Genomic DNA, 18,634 nt, shown 5'->3' with positions numbered 1-18,634 from the left:
AGGAAAGGTACAGGAGCATGGAAAATTTAAAGTCTGTGTTGCACTGAAGGTAACTATAGTAACACTAAAAGCCAAAGCTAGGTCAGTATTGACTCAACCCACCATGCCACTACCTGAACAATGTGGCAGAAGAAAACGTATGTCCATTTCCAGGTATAACTACTGTATACCTCAGTCTCTAATTTCTTTTATACACAATATCTGGTATTCAATTAAAAATTATGAGACATAAAAATAAGCAAGATTAAGAAAAGTCATGTTGCCAAGAGAAAAAGCAGTCAAGGGAACAGACCCAGAGATGGCCCAGATGTTGAAATTATCAGGCAGGAATTATTTTTAAAAAACTATGCTTAAAATGTAAAAGATCTAATGTTGATGGAAGAAATCATTCATGAATAGAGAGGGAATTCCAGCAGAGAGATGAAAACTATAGAAAAGGTCAAGGGAAATGCTGGAAATAAAATCCACAATATCAAATATGAGAATTGTTTCAACGGGCTTATAGCAGACTCCATGCAGCAGAGCAAGGAATCAGTAAACTGGAAGACAAGTCAATAGAAATCAACCAAACACAAACACAAAGAGAAAAAAGAAAACAAACAAAAAAGAACAGAACATCCAAGAGGTGTAGGAAAATATATCTATATAACATTTCTAGGTGTGGCATTTTATATTTTGTCATGTTTAATGCTCCAGGATCCTATTCAATCTTAGGTCTCACATTTTCTCTAATTCTCTGAACTCCTAGGCAATTATTCCCTGAAACATTTCTTCCCCTCTATTTATTTTACTATATCTTTCTGGAGGTTCTGTTATATGAATAATATAATAGAATAACCTTTCAATTTTTATTAATCTTTCAACTATATACACCTTATTTCTGTATTATAGAAACATATTTGTTGTATATTTAAAATACATAATATTTAACCTCTTTAGCTCTTCCTGATGCATTCTGAGAGTTCCTTGGCTGTTGTTATAGCCCTCACTAATCTGCTATACAGCTAACCAATCCAGCATTCAACCCATTTATTATGTTATTTTAACTAATACACATCCTCCAGTTGCTGTTTTTTTTAACTGATTCTTTTTGCTTTGTTTCCAGTACTGTAACTTTCCTGGGTTGTACTTCTGATGAATTTAGAAGTGTGAATCTAGGGAGGGAGTGGTCACTCTTCAAAGCAGGTCACTTTTGTGTTAACAATCTGTATCTACTCTGGCACTGTTCTTTTTCTAAGTGTGGTCTCTCTTTTTTAATCATCTTGGCTTTAAGATTTGAAGAGGGGTGGCAGTAGGAGAAAATATGTTTTTACCTACTCCCTAAACCTAGATAGGCTTCCCTGCCAATGGGATATTTTGTTGCTGCCCCTGGCTGTGCTGTGGTATGCTAACTGGCAAACAATGGACAATAGCCCATTCAGAGTTGAGTTGATGGGGAAAGTACACACCTAAATATTTTCTTCCACTTTATCTCCTATTCATGGCATCCATGGTTGTTCAGGGTTGCCGCTTCCTCTTGTTGGGATCTAACCATATTACATCACCTCAGGGATTTATAACGAATTCTATATTGGTTTGATGAATCCAAAATTGGTTTGAGAGAAAGAATTGGGAGCCTGTGCTAATCTGCCATCTTACCAAAAACTGCATAAAACCAGCATTTAGATTTAGGGATTCTGACTTCAAAGACAATACCAATACCTTATCTATAATACTATATGATTTTCTGAATCTGTTTATCCTTCCTTACATATGTTTTACTACTTTTCATGATTATGCCTTTGTGTGATTACAACTTACATCTGGAATTCTGAACAGGTTTTTTTTCACTATTTCTAACTCTAAAAATCTTTAAAATCCAGTGAAAACATTCTCCTTTAATAGAGACCCTCTAGTGGTTCTTTACAATCATTTTTCCTGTGATCCTTCAACACTTGTATGATACTAATTTACTTTTGATATGTTCCTCCATAAATGGTTTTTAGTTTGTTCCATGTGCATATCTGCTGTTGGTCCAAATAGACTAAAAATGCTTGCTCTTTGAGAAATTTTCTAAAATCTAATATAAGGTGATAAATTGGCATTGACTAGTTAAGATGTATCATTGACATGACTTAGAGAGAAAAACTCACTTTGTTCAAATCCTCCATTTTTACCCATGAAGTCAAAGAAAGCATCAAGAATTCTGCAGAGGGTTATGATGATTGTTATGTCCTCCATAGGATATGGCTGAAATTTCTGACGATTCTTTATAAATTGTAGTCCGTCTGTGACACTATTTTTAATCATGAATTCAAGACAATCCACTCCTGATTGACTTATAATTTTAGAAGTTTTCAGAAGCCATGACTTAACATAAGGCTCCCATCCCAGATCAACAGGATCCTAATAATAAAAAGTAAAATATAATCTTATGTAAATAAATAAAAATATGGTACATCCTCTGGAATGATTTGTGATTTCTAACTATGGTCTTACAAGAAAACAAGCAATTGGGGGATTATGTATAGGAAGGTGTATTGAGGCTCTGTGTATGTGGTGAGGGGAACTGCTTACCCAGAAGTCAGCCCTATATTTAGATTTATTTATAACATTCAGTTAAGTAGATTAGAGCATAGGGCTAATTATAGCTAATAACTTCATGTATAGAGAATAGAGAATATAGCTAATAACTTCATGTTATATTTTGTACTTCCTTCCCACTGTCTTCATAATGTGTTTTCCAAGTTCTTAGAGTCAGAGTGGGTATGAAAAGGTCCCAGGAACATCTTCCTCTATTGAAAAAATAATTCATATCAGCAGCCTAATTTGTCTATTTGTTTACTCCAGTTGTGGAAAATACTGACACTCCAATTACTAAGAGTAGTATTAGAACAGTAATAATTAAATTCACATTCAATTCTGGATTATGAGGCTTTGGGAGACACAAAGATTTGGAACTATTGGGTTCATGCTGCTGGATACAAAGGCAAAAATAAAATAAACATAAAATGCTGTAAATAATAAATAGTTACTATCATAAACAACATTTTTGCTTTGTTAAAACATTTGTTTTTGAAAGCTTACCATATAGACCATGGCACATCGGCTGACAGTAGCAGGACTGGCCTGAGAGAGACTGTCCACTTCAAAAATCACTCTTATTTTATTAGTTAAAGCGATTCTCTCACTGTTTGCTAGGCATAATGTTCTAGTATCATCTAGCACAGAGTTCAGATTTTCTACCCAAAAGGTGTCCACTGGGCCATCTAAGATAATCCACTGCCAATCAAAATCTGGAGAGAAAAATATTTTTAATGTAACTGAGAATAATGTCAGTCTTCTTTCATTACAATCTTGCAAATTTTCTATTTTACTTAGAAAATATTAGATAATTAACCCTTACAATTTGCTTAGGAGAAACAGCTATAATTTTACCTTCTGCATAACAATATGATTTGTAAGTTTGCCCTCCTACCCCAGAATATTTTTTAGATATGTTGCGCCTGGGGAATAGCAAAGGGAACTAGATGTTCTTTGAAGAAAGAATCAAACAGAGTTTAAAGTATACCACACTTGGAACCCATTTACTCCTCTTTCCACAGGGTGTTAGTCCATTTGGGCTGCTGTAACAAAAAGCCTTAGACTGGATAGCTTATAAACTATAGACATTTATTTCTCACAGTTCTGGAGATTTGGAAGTCCAAGATCACGACACTAGCAGATTCCTTATCTGGGGGGGCTATCTTAATGGTTTACAGAAGGGCACATTCTTTGTCCTCAGATGGTGGAAGGGGTGAGGAATTTCTCTTGAGCTCCTTTTTCAGGGCACTAATGCCTTAATGAGGGCTCTACTCTCATGATCTAATCAACTGCCCACAGCCCCCTGCCTTCTAATACCATCACCTTGGGAGTTAGAATTTCAACACATGGATTTTGGAGGGACACAAACCTTTAGACCATAGCACACATGCTATACCCACCACTGTCCTCCACAGTTTTAGAAAATCCATTGGTCAGGATAGGGGAGGTATGAATAGGTCGCTATGCAGACAGAAAACAGATAACCACCAAAAAGATATTAAAATATCCCAGAAGAATCCAAGAGCAGAGCTAGGATCCATATAGCCACTACTGCTAAGAGGGGCTCTAATACCTGCCCTAGGAACTGCCTTAAAGTCCCATGAAGGAAACTAATGGTGCCTAATCACTGTACTCTCCCAAAAATAACACACAAAAATTCAGTAAAATAGAAGCAGAAGCAGAAATCTCTTTTAAAGTCCGGATTATATATGTACTAATGGTGGATGTGTTGATAAGAAGTTCAACCTGGGTGGGGAAAGCAATGGTCAGTGCTCCTCCAGTAGACTGACAAGGTCATATACATATTTTGTCCCACTGGCACATAGTAAAGTGTCTGGCATATTACAGGTGTGTAGTTCATTTTAGATAAATCTACTTGGGTTGTATGCTTTGGCCTGGAAATGTACAAATTATTTGGAGTCCCATTTCAGAGGCAATACCAGTGGCAAATTGTAGATTGCCGCTGCTGCTTTTCACATCATAATTTATTTCTACCTTTAATATCTACTTGGTTCTTTTGTAAACTGAAGGACTATTGAAGCCATAGTGCTTATATAATGTAATTACACACACACACAGACACACAGAGTAATAAAATATGTGGTAATACTACACAAATTTTAAATAAACATATGAACAAATAAATGGTACAGGAACAAAATATTACCAGTCAAAAACATGTTTAAACATATAAATATAGCTCATATTGGTTCAGAGTTTGTCTTCTATATCAGTTAACCATCTTTCTTGAATTTAGTAACACTTACTGTGATTTTCTGGAATTTTAACAACTTTCTCTATCTCCTCAAAAATATTATCATCAGTATCTGTCATATCAGAGGCATCAAGTTTGAAAACCTAAAATGTGTAATCAATAATGTTTAAATTTTTATTTAATAACACTTTTCAAGCACAATGGATTTATATGTCAATATGCTTTCTTGAGTGATAAAAATATAAAAGGCAGAGAGTTCTGTAACTGTAAAGACCAACATATAACCAGCATAGCCTAATGTAACTGACTTGTGACTATAGCTTATTTATCTTGGAAAACTATTTTACTTTGGTTTCTTTTTTCCCCCTGCAAAGACAGTACATGCTTATTGTAGGATGTCAAATAAAACAGAAAAACACAAAGAAGAAAGCAAAAGTTCTTTGAATTTCCATTACCCACAGACAATCACCATATATATTTTGGTGTATTTTTTTTCTAGACTTTCCGTCATATCAGTTCTCAAGTTTTAGAATACGTAGAATTACCTGCAGTTTGTTAAATTACAGATTGTAACACCTCATCCTTGGAGATTCTAATTGAATAGGTTTGGGATGAAGCCCAGAATTTTTCACTTTTAATGAACATTAAATGATCTCGAGTTATTCTAATACACGTTATTTTTACACCAACCTTTGATACATTCTGATGTATGTATACTAACATATTAACTCCTTTTTATGTTGAGATGGGGAGGTTTAATTATTCATCTCTCTAAAAGAGCTGAGTAATATATCATCAGCTTATTGGCACTGGTTTCCTTAACCATCAACAGTAGTCGGAGAGAAAACCAAACAATAGAGCTATGCTGGGGGCACAGTGTAGGTTCTAATGAGAGACAAAGGTGCTCGTGTTTCAACCCGGTCCTAGGAATACAGCAAATAGTAATCAGTTCCTACTAATTTCCAGCCTCATCACAAAGTAAGCAAGTCCTAGGCTATTTCCAATTATTATTCCTATTTCAAAAGTAATTATTATGCTTGGATATACATCATTATGCTCTAGTACATTTCTTTCTCTAAATAGATTGTTTTGACTTGCAGAGATCATGGCAGATGGAGGCAGGACTAGATTGCAGCTCCTGCTTGGATGGACAAAGAAGTATGTGGAGGCTCACATTATGAACTTTTGCTCCAGAATGACTGCAAGAATAAATCAGGAAAGCCGAGAGAACCCACAGACCTTCAAAAGAAAGTGGATTGCTCCTGCAGGACTGGGGAGACAGCCGAAATACTGAGAGTGCCCAAACTGTGGAGGTGTTGCAAAGGGGGATCGTCCGCCCCCAAACACACACCCTCACTAGGGAACCTGAAGGTCTAGATAATGAAAAAAGATCTGCATGAGTTGTGTGAACCTTACCTGGAACTTAGTCAACTTAGAGAGCTGAGCGAAATACAGGGGTAGAGGAAGCAGCAGGAAAAGCCCTGTGGGCTCACTGGGTTCCCTAGCAAGCAATTTCTGCCTTGCCTCACAGGGGTCCTTGTGGGGGGGCTGACAGAGGCATTGGGAAAAGGCCACAGGGAGAAGAACACCTCTAGCTGAACTCTGTAACAATTTGAACTGATCGAGAAGTCTCTGGGTCAGAACTCAGGGAAAGGCGTGAATCCAGTGTGCAGACTCCATAGGCGGAGGAAGCGTGAAAACCCTACTTGCCTTTGCAGCTGGGAGATGGGCAGCCAGGACAAGTTCTCAGTCCTGCTCACCCACTGCCTGGAAACAGACCCGGTGCTACTGGGGGGACACAGTGGGAGTGAGACTAGCCTTTTGGGTTGTGTGGGAGCTGGGTGAGGCCTGTGACTGCTGGCTTTCCCCTACTTCCCTGACAACCTGCATGACACAGTAGAGGCAGCCACAATCCTCCTAGGAACATAACTCCATTGACCTGGGAACCATACCCCTATCCCCCACAGAAGCCACAGCAAGACCTGCCCAAGGAGAGTCTGAGCTCAGACATGCCTAGCCTTGTCCCCACCTAATGGTCCTTCCCTACCCACCCTGGTAGCTGAAGATGAAGGGCATATACTCTTGGGAGTTCTAGGGCCTGCCCACTGCCTGTTCCTCCCCATACTACCACAATTGATGCTTTCTTGAAAGTGCCACCCCCTAGGCCAGGCACAGTGGCTCACACCTATAATCCCAGCACTTTGGGAGGCTGAGGCAGGTGGATCACCTGAGGCCAGGAGTTTGAGACCAGCCTGGCCAACATGGTGAAACCCCATCTCTACTAAAAATACAAAAATTAGCCAAGCGTTGTGGCAGGCACCTGTAATCCCAGCTACTCGGGAGGCCGAGGCAGGAGAATCGCTTGAACCTGGGAGGCGGAGGTTGCAGTGAGCCAAGATTGCACCATTGCGCTCCAGCCTGGGGGACGAGAGCAAGACTTAGTCTGAAAAACAAGAAAGAAAAGAAAAGAAAAGGAAAGAAGGAAGGAAGGAAGGAAGGAAGGAAGGAAGGAAGGAAGGAAGGAAGGAAGGGAGAAAGAGAAAGAAAGAAAGAAAGAAAGAAAGATAGAGAAAGAAAGAAAAGAAAAGAAAGAAAGAAAGAGAGAGAAAGGAAGGAAGGAAGGAAGGGCGGGCCACCTCCTGGCAGGAGGCCAACAAGCACAAAAATAATGCATTAAATAGAGTCCATTTTATCCCCCTGCCACTTCCACTGAAGCAGGTGCTGGTATCCATGGCTGAGAGACCCATAGATGGTTCACATCACAGGACTCTATGCAGACAACCCCCAGTACCAGCCTGGAGCCTGGTAGACTTTCTGGGTGTCTAGACTCAGAAAAGAGATAACAATCTCTACAGCTCGGCTCTCAGCAAGCCACATCCCTAGGAAAAGGGGGAGAGTCCTACATCAAGGGAACACCCTGTGGAACAAAAGAATATGAATAACAGCCTTGAGTCCTAGACCTTCCCTCTGACAGAGGCTACCCAAATGAGAAGGAACCACAAAACCAACTCTGTTAGTATGAGAAAACAAGGTTCTTTAGCAGCCCCCAAAAACCACACTAGCTCACCAGCAATGAATCTAAACCAAGAAGAAACCCCTGATTTACCTGAAAAAGAATTCAGCAGGTTAGTTGTTAAGCTAATCAGGGAGGCATCAGAGAAAGGTGAAGCCCAATTTAAGGAAGTCAAATAATAATATAAGAAATGAGGGGATACATTTTTAATGAAATAGATAGCATAAATAAAAAACAATCAAAACTTCAGGAAACAGTGGATGCCCTTATAGAAATGCAAAATTCTCTGAAAAGTCTCAGCAACAGAATTGAACAAGCAGAAGGGAGAACTTCAGACTTTGAAGACAAGGTTTTCAAATTAACCCAATCCAACAAAGACAAAATTATAATAATAATAAGAAAATATAAACAAAGCCTGCAAGAAGTCTGGGATTATGTTAAATGACCAAACCTAAGAATAATTGGCATTCTTGAGGAAGAAGAGAAATCTAAAAGTTTGGATATTTGGGGGAATAACTGAGGAAAACTTCACCAGCGTTGCTAGAGACCTAGACATCTAAATACAAGAAGCTCAATGAACACCTGGGAAATTCATTGCAAAAAGATCATCGCCTAGGCACACTGTCATCAGGATATCTAAAGTTAAGACAAAGGAAAGGATCTTAAGAACTGTGAGGCAAAAGAATCAGGTAACCTATAAAGGAAAACCTATCAGATTAACAGCAGATTTCTCAGCAGAAACCCTGCAAGCTAGAAGGAATTGGGGCCCTATTTTCAGCCTCCTTAAACAAAACAATTATCAGCCAAGAATTTTGTATCCAGTGAAACTAAGCTTCATAAATGAAGGAAAGATACAGTCTTTTTCAGACAAACAAATGCTGAGAGAATTCACCACTACCAAGCCAGCACTACAAGAACTGCTAAAAGGAGCTCTAAATCTTGAAACAAATCCTGGAAACACATCAAAACAGAACCTCTTTAAAGCATAAATCTCACAGAACCTATAAAAAAATACAATTGAAAAAACCAAAAAAATGAAAAACCCAGTATACAGGCAACAAATAGCATGATGACTGGAATGGTACCTCATAACTCAATACTAACATTGAATGTAAATGGCCTAAATGCTCCACTTAAAAGATACAGAATTGCAGAATGGGTAAGAATTCACCAACAATCTGCTGCCTTCCAGAGACTCACCTAACATACAATGACTCACATAAACTTAAGGTAAAGAGGTGGAAAAAGACATTCCATGCAAATGGACACACAAAATGAGCAGGAGTAGCTATTCTTATATCAGACAAAACAAACTTTAAAGCAACAGCAGTTAAAAAAGACAGAGAGACATTATATAATGATAAAAGGCCTTGTCCAACAGGAAAATATCACAATCCTAAGTATATATGTGCCTAAAAATGGAGCTCCCAAATTTATAAAATAATTAATAATAGACCTAAGAAATCAGATAGACAACAACACAATGATAGTGGGGGGACTTCAATACTCCACTGACAGCACTAGAGAGGTCATCAGACAGAAAGTCAACAAAGAAACAATGAACTTAAACTATACCCTGTAATAAATGGACTTAACAGATATTTACAGCACATTCTACTCAACAACCACAGAATATACATTCTATTCATCAGTGCATGGAAATTTCTGCAAGATAGGCAATATGATAGGCCACAACAAGTCTCAACAAATTTAAGAAAATGAAATTATATCAAGCACTCTCTCAGACCACAGTGGAATAAAACTGGAAATCAACTCCAAAAGGAACCTCTAAAACTATGCAAATATATGGAAACTAACCTGTTCCTGAATGATAACTGGGTCAAAATGAAATCAAGATGGAAATTTAAAAATTCTTTGAACTGAACGACAATAGTGACACAACCTATCAGAACCTCTGGGATACAGCAAAGGCAGTGCTAAGAGGAAAGTTCATGCCCTAAACACTTACATCATAAAGACTGAAAGAGCACAAACTGACATTCTAAGGTCACACTTCAAAAACTAGAGAAACAAGAACAAACCAAACCCAAACCTAGCAGAAGAAAGAAAATAACCAAGATCAGAGCAGAACTAAATGAAATTGAAACAAAAAAATATACAAAAGATAAGTAAAACAAAAAGCTGGCTCTCTGAAAAAATAAAATTGATAGACCATTAGAAAGATTAACCAAGAAAAGAAGACAGAAAATCCAAATCCAAATAAGCTCAATTGGAAATGAAACAGTAGATATTAAAACTGACACCACAGAAACACAAAAGATCACTATGAACACTTTTATGTGCATAAACTAGAAAACCTAGAGGAGATGGATAAATTCCTGGAAAGATACAACCCTCTTAGCCTAAATAAGGAAGAATTAGATACCCTGTACAGACCAATAACAAACAGTGAGAATAAAATGGTAATAGAAAAAATAACCAACAAAAAAAGTCCAGGACCAGACAGATTCACGGCAGAATTCTACCAGACGTTCAAAGAAGAGTTGGTACCAATCTTATTGACACTATTCCACAAGATAGAGAAAGAGGGAATCCTCCCTAAATCATTCTATGAAGCCAGTATCATCCTAATACCAAAACCAGGAAAGGACATAACCAAAAAAGAAAACTACAGACCAATATCCCTGATGAACATAGATGCAAAAATCCTTAACAAAATACTAGCTAACTGAATCCAAACATATCCAAAAGGTAATCTACCACGATCAGTGGGTTTCAGGGATGCAGGGATGATTTAACATATGCAAGTCAATAAATGTGATACACCACATAAACAGAATTTAAAAAAAATCACACGATCATCTCAATAGATGAAGAAAAAGCATTAAACAAAATCCAGCATTGCTTTATGATTAAAACTCTCAGCAAAATTGGCATACAAAGGGCCGGCCACAGTGGCTCATGTCTGTAATCCCAGCACTTTGGGAGGCTGAGGCAGGCGGATCATGAGGTCAGGAGATTGAGACCATCCTGGCTAACATGGTGAAAACTTGTCACTATTAAAAAATACAAAAAATTAGCCAGGCATGGTGGTGGGTGCCTGTAGTCCTAGCTACTCAGGAGGCTGAGGCAGGAGAATGGTGTGAACCTGGGAGGTGGAGCTTGCAGTGAGCCAAGATCGCACCACTGCACTCCAGCCTGGGCAACAGAGTGAGACTCCATCTCAAAAAAAAAAAAAAAAAAAAAAAAAAAGGCACACAAGGGACATATCTCAATGTAATAAAAGCCATCTAAGAAAAACCCACAGCCAATATAATACTGAACGGGAAAAAGTTGAAAGCATTCCTTCTGAGAACTGGAACTAGACAAGGATGCCCACTGTCACCACTTCTCTTCAATATAGTACTGAAAATCCTAGCCAGAGCAATCAGACAAGACAAAGAAATAGAAGGCATCCAAATCAGTAAAGAGTAAGTCAAACTGTCACTGTTTGCTGATGACAGGATTGTTTACCTAGAAAACCCTAAAGACTCCTCCAGAATGCTCCTAGAAATGATAAAAGTATTCAGCAAAGTTTCTAAATACAGAATTAATGCACACAAATCAGTAGATCTTCTATACACCAACAGTGACCAAGCTGAGACTCAAATCAAGAACTCAACACCTTTTACAATAGCTGCAAAAAAAATAAAATACTTAGGAATATACCTAACCAAGGAGGTGAAAGACAAGAAAAACTACAAAACACTGCAGAAAGAAATCACAGACAACACAAACAAATGGAAACACATTCCATGCTCATGGATGGGAAGAATCAATATTGTAAAAATGACCATACTGCCAAAAAAAGCATTCTACAAATTCAACACCATTTCCATCAAAATACCACCATCATTCTTCACAGAACTAGAAAGAACAATCCTCAAATTCATAAGGAACCAAAAAAGAGCCTGCATAGCCAAAGCAAGACTAAGCAAAAAGAACAAATCTGGCGGCATCATATTACTTGATTTCAGACTATACTATAAGGCCATAGTCACCAAAACAGCATGGTACTGGTATAAAAATACGCACATAGACCAATAGAAAAGAATAGAGAACCCAGAAATAAAGCCAAATACTTAGAGTCAACTGATATTTGACAAAACAAATAGAAACATAAAGTGGGAAACCTTACTCAACAAATGGTGCTGGGATAATTGGCAAGCCACATGTAGGAGAATGAAACTGGATTCTCATCTCTCACCCTATATAAAAATCAACTCAAGATGAATCAAGGACTTAAATCTAAGACCTGAAACTATAAAAATTCTAGAAAATATCATTGGAAAAACCCTTCTAGACATTGGCTTAGGCAAGGATTTCATGACCAAGAACCCCAAAACAAATGCAACAAAAACAAAGATAAATAGCTGGGATTTAATTAAACTAAAGAACTTTGCACAGCAAAAGAACAGTCAGCAGATTAAACAGACAACACACAGAGTGGGAGAAAATCTTCATGCTCTATACATTTGATGAAGGACTAATATCCAGAATCTACAACAAATTCAAGTGAATTAGCAAGAAAAAACAAACAAACAATACTATTAAATTAGCAAGAAGAAAACAAACAATCCCATCAAAAAGTGGGCTAAAGACATGAATAGACAATTCTCAAAAGAAGATATACAAACAGCCAACAAACATGAAAAAATGCTGAACATCACTAATTGTCAGGGAAATGCAAATAAAAATCACAATACAATATCACTGTACTCCTGCAAGAATGGCCATAATCAAAAAATCAAAAAATCAAAAAATAGACGTTGGTGTGGATGTGGTGAACAGGGAACATTTCTACACCGCTGGTGGGAATGTAAACTAGTACAACCACTATGGAAAGCACTGTGGAGATTTCTTAGAGAACTAAAAGTAGAACTACCATTTGATCCAGCAATCCCACTACTGGGTATTTACCCAGAGGAAAAGAAGTCATTACATGAAAAAGGTACTTGCACACATATATTCATGGCAGCCCAATTCACAATTGCAAAAACATGAAACCAACCCAAATACCCATCAATCAACGAGTGGATAACTAAACTGTTGTATATACATGTATACTATGGAATACTACAGCCATAAAAATGAATTAATGGTGTTTGCAGAGGTCTGCATGAGATTGGAGACTATTATTCTAAGTGAAGTAACTCAGTAATGGAAAACCAAACATCATATGCTCTCACTTATAAGGGGGAGCTAAGCTATGAGGATGCAAAGGTATAAGAGTGACACAATGGACTTTGGGGACCCGGGGGAAAGGGTAGGAAGGGGATGAGGGGCAAAAGACTACAAATTGTGTGCAGTGTATACTGCTCAGGTGATGGGTTCAGCAAAATCTCACAAATCACCACTAAGGAACTTACTCATGTAACCAAACACCACCTGTTCCCCAATAACCTATGGAAATAAAAATAAATAAATAAATAAATAAATAAGTTTTTAAAAAATGTTAGACTGTGGGTCCAAAGTTATACATATTTTATTTTTTAATAAATTCCATTAGATTACTTTACAAAAGTGTGTGGCAATAACACTCCCACCAACAAGGTGTAAGAATGCATCATTCTCCATATCCTTGCTAACACTGAAAGTATTCATTATTAATATTATTAAGGCTTGAAAACCTGATGAGAAGAAAAAGTGCCTATCATTGTTGTAACTTTTTTTTGAATAATAGCTGGATTGAGCATCTTTTCACATATTCACATATTTAATGACAACTGTAATTTTTCTATCAATTTTCTATTTATAGCTTTTCTTTATTTACTTAGTTGATAGCTCCTTATTGATTTTTCCTAACTTTTATTTTAGATTCAGGGGTACATGTGCAGGTTCGTTATATAGATAAATTGTGTGCCTCGGGGGTTTGGTATACAGATTTTTACCCAGGTAATAAGCATAGTATCCAATAGGTAGTTTTTTGATCCTCTCCATCCTGCCATCCTCCACCCTCAAGTAAGCCCCAGTGTCTATTGTTCCCATCTTTGTGTCCATGTGTAGTCAATGTTTAACTTTCACTTATTAGCAATAACATGTAGTATTTGATTTTCTGTTCCTCAGTTAGTTCGCTTAGGATAATGGCCTCCAGCTCCATCCATATAGCTGCAAAGATCATGATCTCATTCTTACAACTTTATAGTATTCTATGCTGTATATGTACCACATTTTCTTTATCCAGTCTACCATTGATGGGCATCTAGGTTAATTCCATGTCTTTGCTATTCTGTATAGTGCTGTAATGAACATATGTATGCACGTGTCTTTATGGTAGAATAATTTATGTTAATTTGGGTATATATGCCCAAAAATGGGATTGCTGGGTTGAATGGTAGTTCTAAGTTCTTTGAGAAATCACCAAATCACTGTGCTTTCCACAGTGGCTGAACTAATTTACATTCCCACCAGCAGTGTATAAATGTTCCCTTTTCTCCATGACCTCGCTAGCATCTGTTATTTTTTAACTTCTTGTAATAGCCATTCTGACTGGTGTGAGATGGTATCTCATTGTGATTTTCATTTGCATTTTTCTAATCCTTAGTGATGATGAGCATTTTTTCATATGCTTATTGGCTCAATGTATATCTTCTTTGGAGAAGTGTCTGTTCATATCCTTTGCCCACTTATTAGTGGGGATGTTTTTTTCTTGCCAATTTGTTTAAGTTTCTTATGGATTCCAGATATTAGACCTTTATCAGATACACAGTTTGCAAATATTTTCTCCCATTCTATAGGTTATCTGTTTATTCTATTGATAGCCCTTTTCTTTCTGTGCAGAAGCTCTTTAATTAGGTTGCATTTGTCAATTTTTGTTTCACTGCAATTGCTTTTGGTGTCTTCATCATGAAATCTTTGCCCAGGCACATGCACAGAATGGTTTTCCTAGGTTTCTTCTATAGTTTCAGGTTTTACATGTAAATCATTAATCTATCTTGAGTTGATTTTTGTATATCGTGAAAGGAAGGGGTCCAGTTTCAATCTTCTGCAAATGTCTAGCCATGTATTCCAACATCATGTATTGAACAGGAAGTCCTTACCCCACTACTTATTTTTTCAAACATTGGCAACTTTTTGTCAACTTGTCAAAGATCAGAGATTGTAGGTGTGCAGCATTATTTCTGGGCTATTCTGCTCTATTTGTCTATGTGTCTGCATTTGTATAAGTATCATGTTGTTTTAGTTACTGTAGCCTTGTAGTATAGTTTGAAATTGGGTACCATGATGCCTTCAGCTTCATTCTTTTTGCTTAGGATTGCTATGGCTATTCAGCTCTTTTTTGTTTCCTAAGAGTTTTATAATAAGTTTTTCTAATTCTGTGGAAAATGTCACTGGTAACTGATAGGAATAGCATTAAGTCTGTAATTGCTTTGGGCAGTATGGCCATTTTAACAATATCGAATCTTCCAATCCATGACCATGGAATGTTTTTCCATTTGTTTGTGTCATCTCTGATATCTTTCAGTACTGTTTTGTTATTCTCATTATAGACATCTTTAACCTCCTTGGTTAGATGTATTCCTGGGTATTTTACTTTTTTGTGGCTATAGTGAATGAGATTGTGTTCTTGATTTGGCTCTCAGCTTGGACATTATTGGTGTATACAAATGCTACTAATATTTGTACCTTGATTTTATACCCTGAAACTTTGCTGAAGTTGTTTATGAGATTTAGGAGATTTGGGCAGAGACTATGGGGTTTTCTAGGTATAGAATCATACTATCTGCAAATAGAGATAGTTTAACTTCCTCTCTTCTTATCTGGATGTCATTTATTTCCTTCTATTGCCTGATTGCTCTGGATAGGAATTGCAATACTATGCTGAATAGGCATGGTGATAGTGGGCATCCTTGTGTTGTTCTGGTTCCGAAGTGGAATGCTTCCAGCTTTTCCCCATTCAGTATGATGTTGGCTGTGGGTATGTCATAGATGGCTCTTATTATTTTAAGGTATGTTCCTTCAGTGCCTAGCTTGTTAAAGGTGTTTAGCATGAAGGGATGTTGAATTTTCTCAAAAGCCTTTTCTGCATTTATTGAAATAATCATGTGGTGTTTGTTTTAAATTTGGTTTATGCGATAAATCACATTTATTAATTTGTGTATTTTGAACAAGCCTTGCATGCCAGGGATAAACCCTACTTGATCAAGGTGGATTAGCTTTTTGATGTGCTGCTGAATTTAATTTGCTATTATTTTATTGATAATTTCTGCATCTATGGTCATCAAGAATATTGGCCTTAAGTTTTCCATCTTCTGTGCTTCTGCCAGATTTTGATATCGGAATGATGCTGGCCTCACGGAATGAGTTAGGAAGGAGTCTCTCTTTCTCAAATTTCTGAAATAGTTTCAGTAGTATTGGTACCAGCTCATCTTCATACAGCTGATAGAATTCAACTGTGAATCCATCTGGTCCACAGCCTTTTCTGGTTGGTAGGCTTTTTATTACTGATTCAATTTTGGAACTCATTATTGGTCTCTTGAGGGATTCAGTTTCTTCCTGGGTCAATCTTGGGAGGTTGTATGTTTCCAGGATGTATTCATTTCTTCTAGGTTTTCTAGTTTGTGTGCATAGAAGTGTTCATAATAGTCTCTGATGGTTTTTTGTATTTCTGAGCGGTGAGGTATAATGTCTCTGTTGTCATTTCTGATTGTGTTTACTTGGATCTTCTCTCTTTCTTCTTTATTAGTCTAGCTAGTGGTCTATCAATCTTATTTATTGTTTCAAAGAATCAGCTCCTGGTTTTATTGCTTTTTTTTTTTTTCCCCTCATCTCTATTTCCTTCAGCTCAGCTCTGATGTTGGTTATCTCTTTTCTTCTGCTGGCCTTGGGGTTGGTTTGCTCTTGTGTTTCTAGTTCCTCTAGGAATGATGTTAGTTTGTTAATTTGAGAGCTTTCTGACTTTTTAATGTTGGTGTTCAGTGCTATAAACTTTCCTCTTAACACGCTTTATCTGTGTTTCAGAGATTTTGGTATGTCTTATCTTTGTTCTCATTAGTTTAAAAAATGTATTGATTTCTGCCTTAGTTTAATTGTCATTCTGGAGCAGGTTGTTTAATTTCCATGTAATTGTATAGTTTGGAGGAATCTTCTTAGTATTGGTTTCTGTTTTTATTGTGCTGTGGTCCAAGAGGGTGGTTATTATTTCAGTTTTGTTGAATTTGCAGAGAATAATTTTATGGTTGATTTTGTGGTTGATTTTAGCTTTTTGTGGCACAAGCATATGAGAATAATGTACACTCTGTTCTGAGTGGAGAGTTCTGCAGATATCCATTAGATGTATTTGGTCAAGTGTCAAGTTCCAGCTCCAAATATCTTTGTTAGTTTTCTGCATGAATAATCTAATACTGTCAGTGCGTTGTTGAAGTCTCCCACTATTATTGTGTGGTTATCTAACTCTCCTCATAGGTCTCTAAGAACTTGTTTTAGAAATCTGTGTGCTCCTGTGTTAGGGGCATATATATTTAGGATACTTAAGTCTTCTTGTTGAATTGAACCCTTTACTATTATGTAATATTTTTCTTTCTTTTTTTGATCATTGTTGTTTTAAAGTTGGTTTTGTCTGAAATTAGAATAGCAATCCCTGGTTTTTCTTGTTTTCCATTTCTTGGTAGACTTCTCTCTACCTCTTTACTTTTGGCATATGCGTGTCATTGCTTGTGAGATGGGTCTCTTGAAGACGGCCTGTTCAACTCACCCCTTACACAGTGGACACTAAGGCCAGTCTCAGTGCTCAGCTGCCCCATGCAGGGTTTCCAGCTTCCTCTCACTTCAGCCCAGAGTCTGTGCCCTTCCCCTGTCCACCCTCAATGTCTTCTCTCTGAAGAGCTGCTCAGAGTGTACTCTATGTTCTCTTCTCTCAGTGGGAGACGTTCTTCCTTGCTGCATCTAGTCATCCATCTTGGCTCTCTCCCCCTTATTCATTTTTGAAGTTCTTTTTTCATGTTAGGGACATTAACTCATGGTCTGCCAGTTTTGTAAATATTTTATTCTTGATTGTGGTTTGCTTTAACTTTGTTTGTTGTAACTATTGCAAAAAATTTCATATATATTTATAGTCAAATACTTTTATTTTTTATTTATGATTTCTGGGTGTCCAGTCTTAGATAAGGACTTCCTGAGAACATGCCCTTAAATATTATGGTATGTCTATAATTTTATTTGTACATTTAGATTGTTCACTAATCTGGAATTTTATTTCTGCCTAAGGAAGAGATAGGAGTCTGTTTTCACATAGGAAAATAGCAAACTTTAGAGAGGATTAAATATGCAAAGCTTTCCTTACTGATTAGAAATATTACTTTAGGTGTATTATCAAATTTCTTTTTATATTTGCATATGTTTCTGGACTCTATTCTGTGTCAGTGCTTGTTGTGATTACAATTTAGATTTGTTCTAAAGTTTACTTACAATATTTTAGAACTCTAAAGCACTATGATTTTCTGCCCAGATTCTCTCAAACCCTTGGACACTTACACTTACAAATAAATCTTAAAATAAAATCACCCAATTAAAAAGAAAAAAGACCCCACATATTAATAGTCAATTGGTCTTCAACAAAGGTGCCAAGAATACTCAATGGGGAAAGGATAGCATCTTCAATAAATGACATGGGAAAACTGTATACATGCAGAATAATGAAATTGAATTCAATTTGCATCTACACAAAAACCATCTGAAAAGAGATTAAAGACTTAAATGTAATTCCTGACTCTATAAAACTGCCAGAAGAAAACATACAGGAAAAGCTCCATGACATTCGTCTGGGCAATTTTTTGGATGTGACCTCAAAAGCATAGGCAACAAAAGCAAAAATAGACAAATGGGATACATAATTAAAAAGCTTC

General features: G+C 36.9%; 1 protein-coding gene across 12 annotated transcripts in view; it reads right to left on the bottom strand.

Annotated features, from left to right (window-relative positions):
* The window catches only part of LOC105478882 (dynein axonemal heavy chain 14), a 524,402-nt gene that overhangs the window by 220,643 nt on the left and 285,125 nt on the right, over nucleotides 1-18,634 (bottom strand). For all 12 annotated transcript variants that reach the window (XR_011614730.1, XR_011614739.1, XR_011614743.1 and 9 more), the window contains 3 exons: nucleotides 4,830-4,920; nucleotides 3,067-3,275; nucleotides 2,133-2,385 (listed from right to left, as the gene is read on the bottom strand). Coding sequence is in view for 9 of the 12 variants with exons in the window: in XM_071081203.1 (XP_070937304.1) it covers nucleotides 2,133-2,385; nucleotides 3,067-3,275; nucleotides 4,830-4,920 (553 nt within the window). In the remaining 3 variants the exon portion in view is untranslated. The remainder of the gene's footprint in view (nucleotides 1-2,132; nucleotides 2,386-3,066; nucleotides 3,276-4,829; nucleotides 4,921-18,634) is intronic.

The sequence above is a fragment of the Macaca nemestrina genome, chromosome 1 (genome assembly GCF_043159975.1).
Source record: "Macaca nemestrina isolate mMacNem1 chromosome 1, mMacNem.hap1, whole genome shotgun sequence".
Classification (NCBI taxonomy): Eukaryota; Metazoa; Chordata; class Mammalia; order Primates; family Cercopithecidae; genus Macaca; species Macaca nemestrina.
The sequence above is the reverse complement of the archived record's forward strand: the minus strand, read 5'-3'. Positions and strand labels throughout refer to the sequence as shown.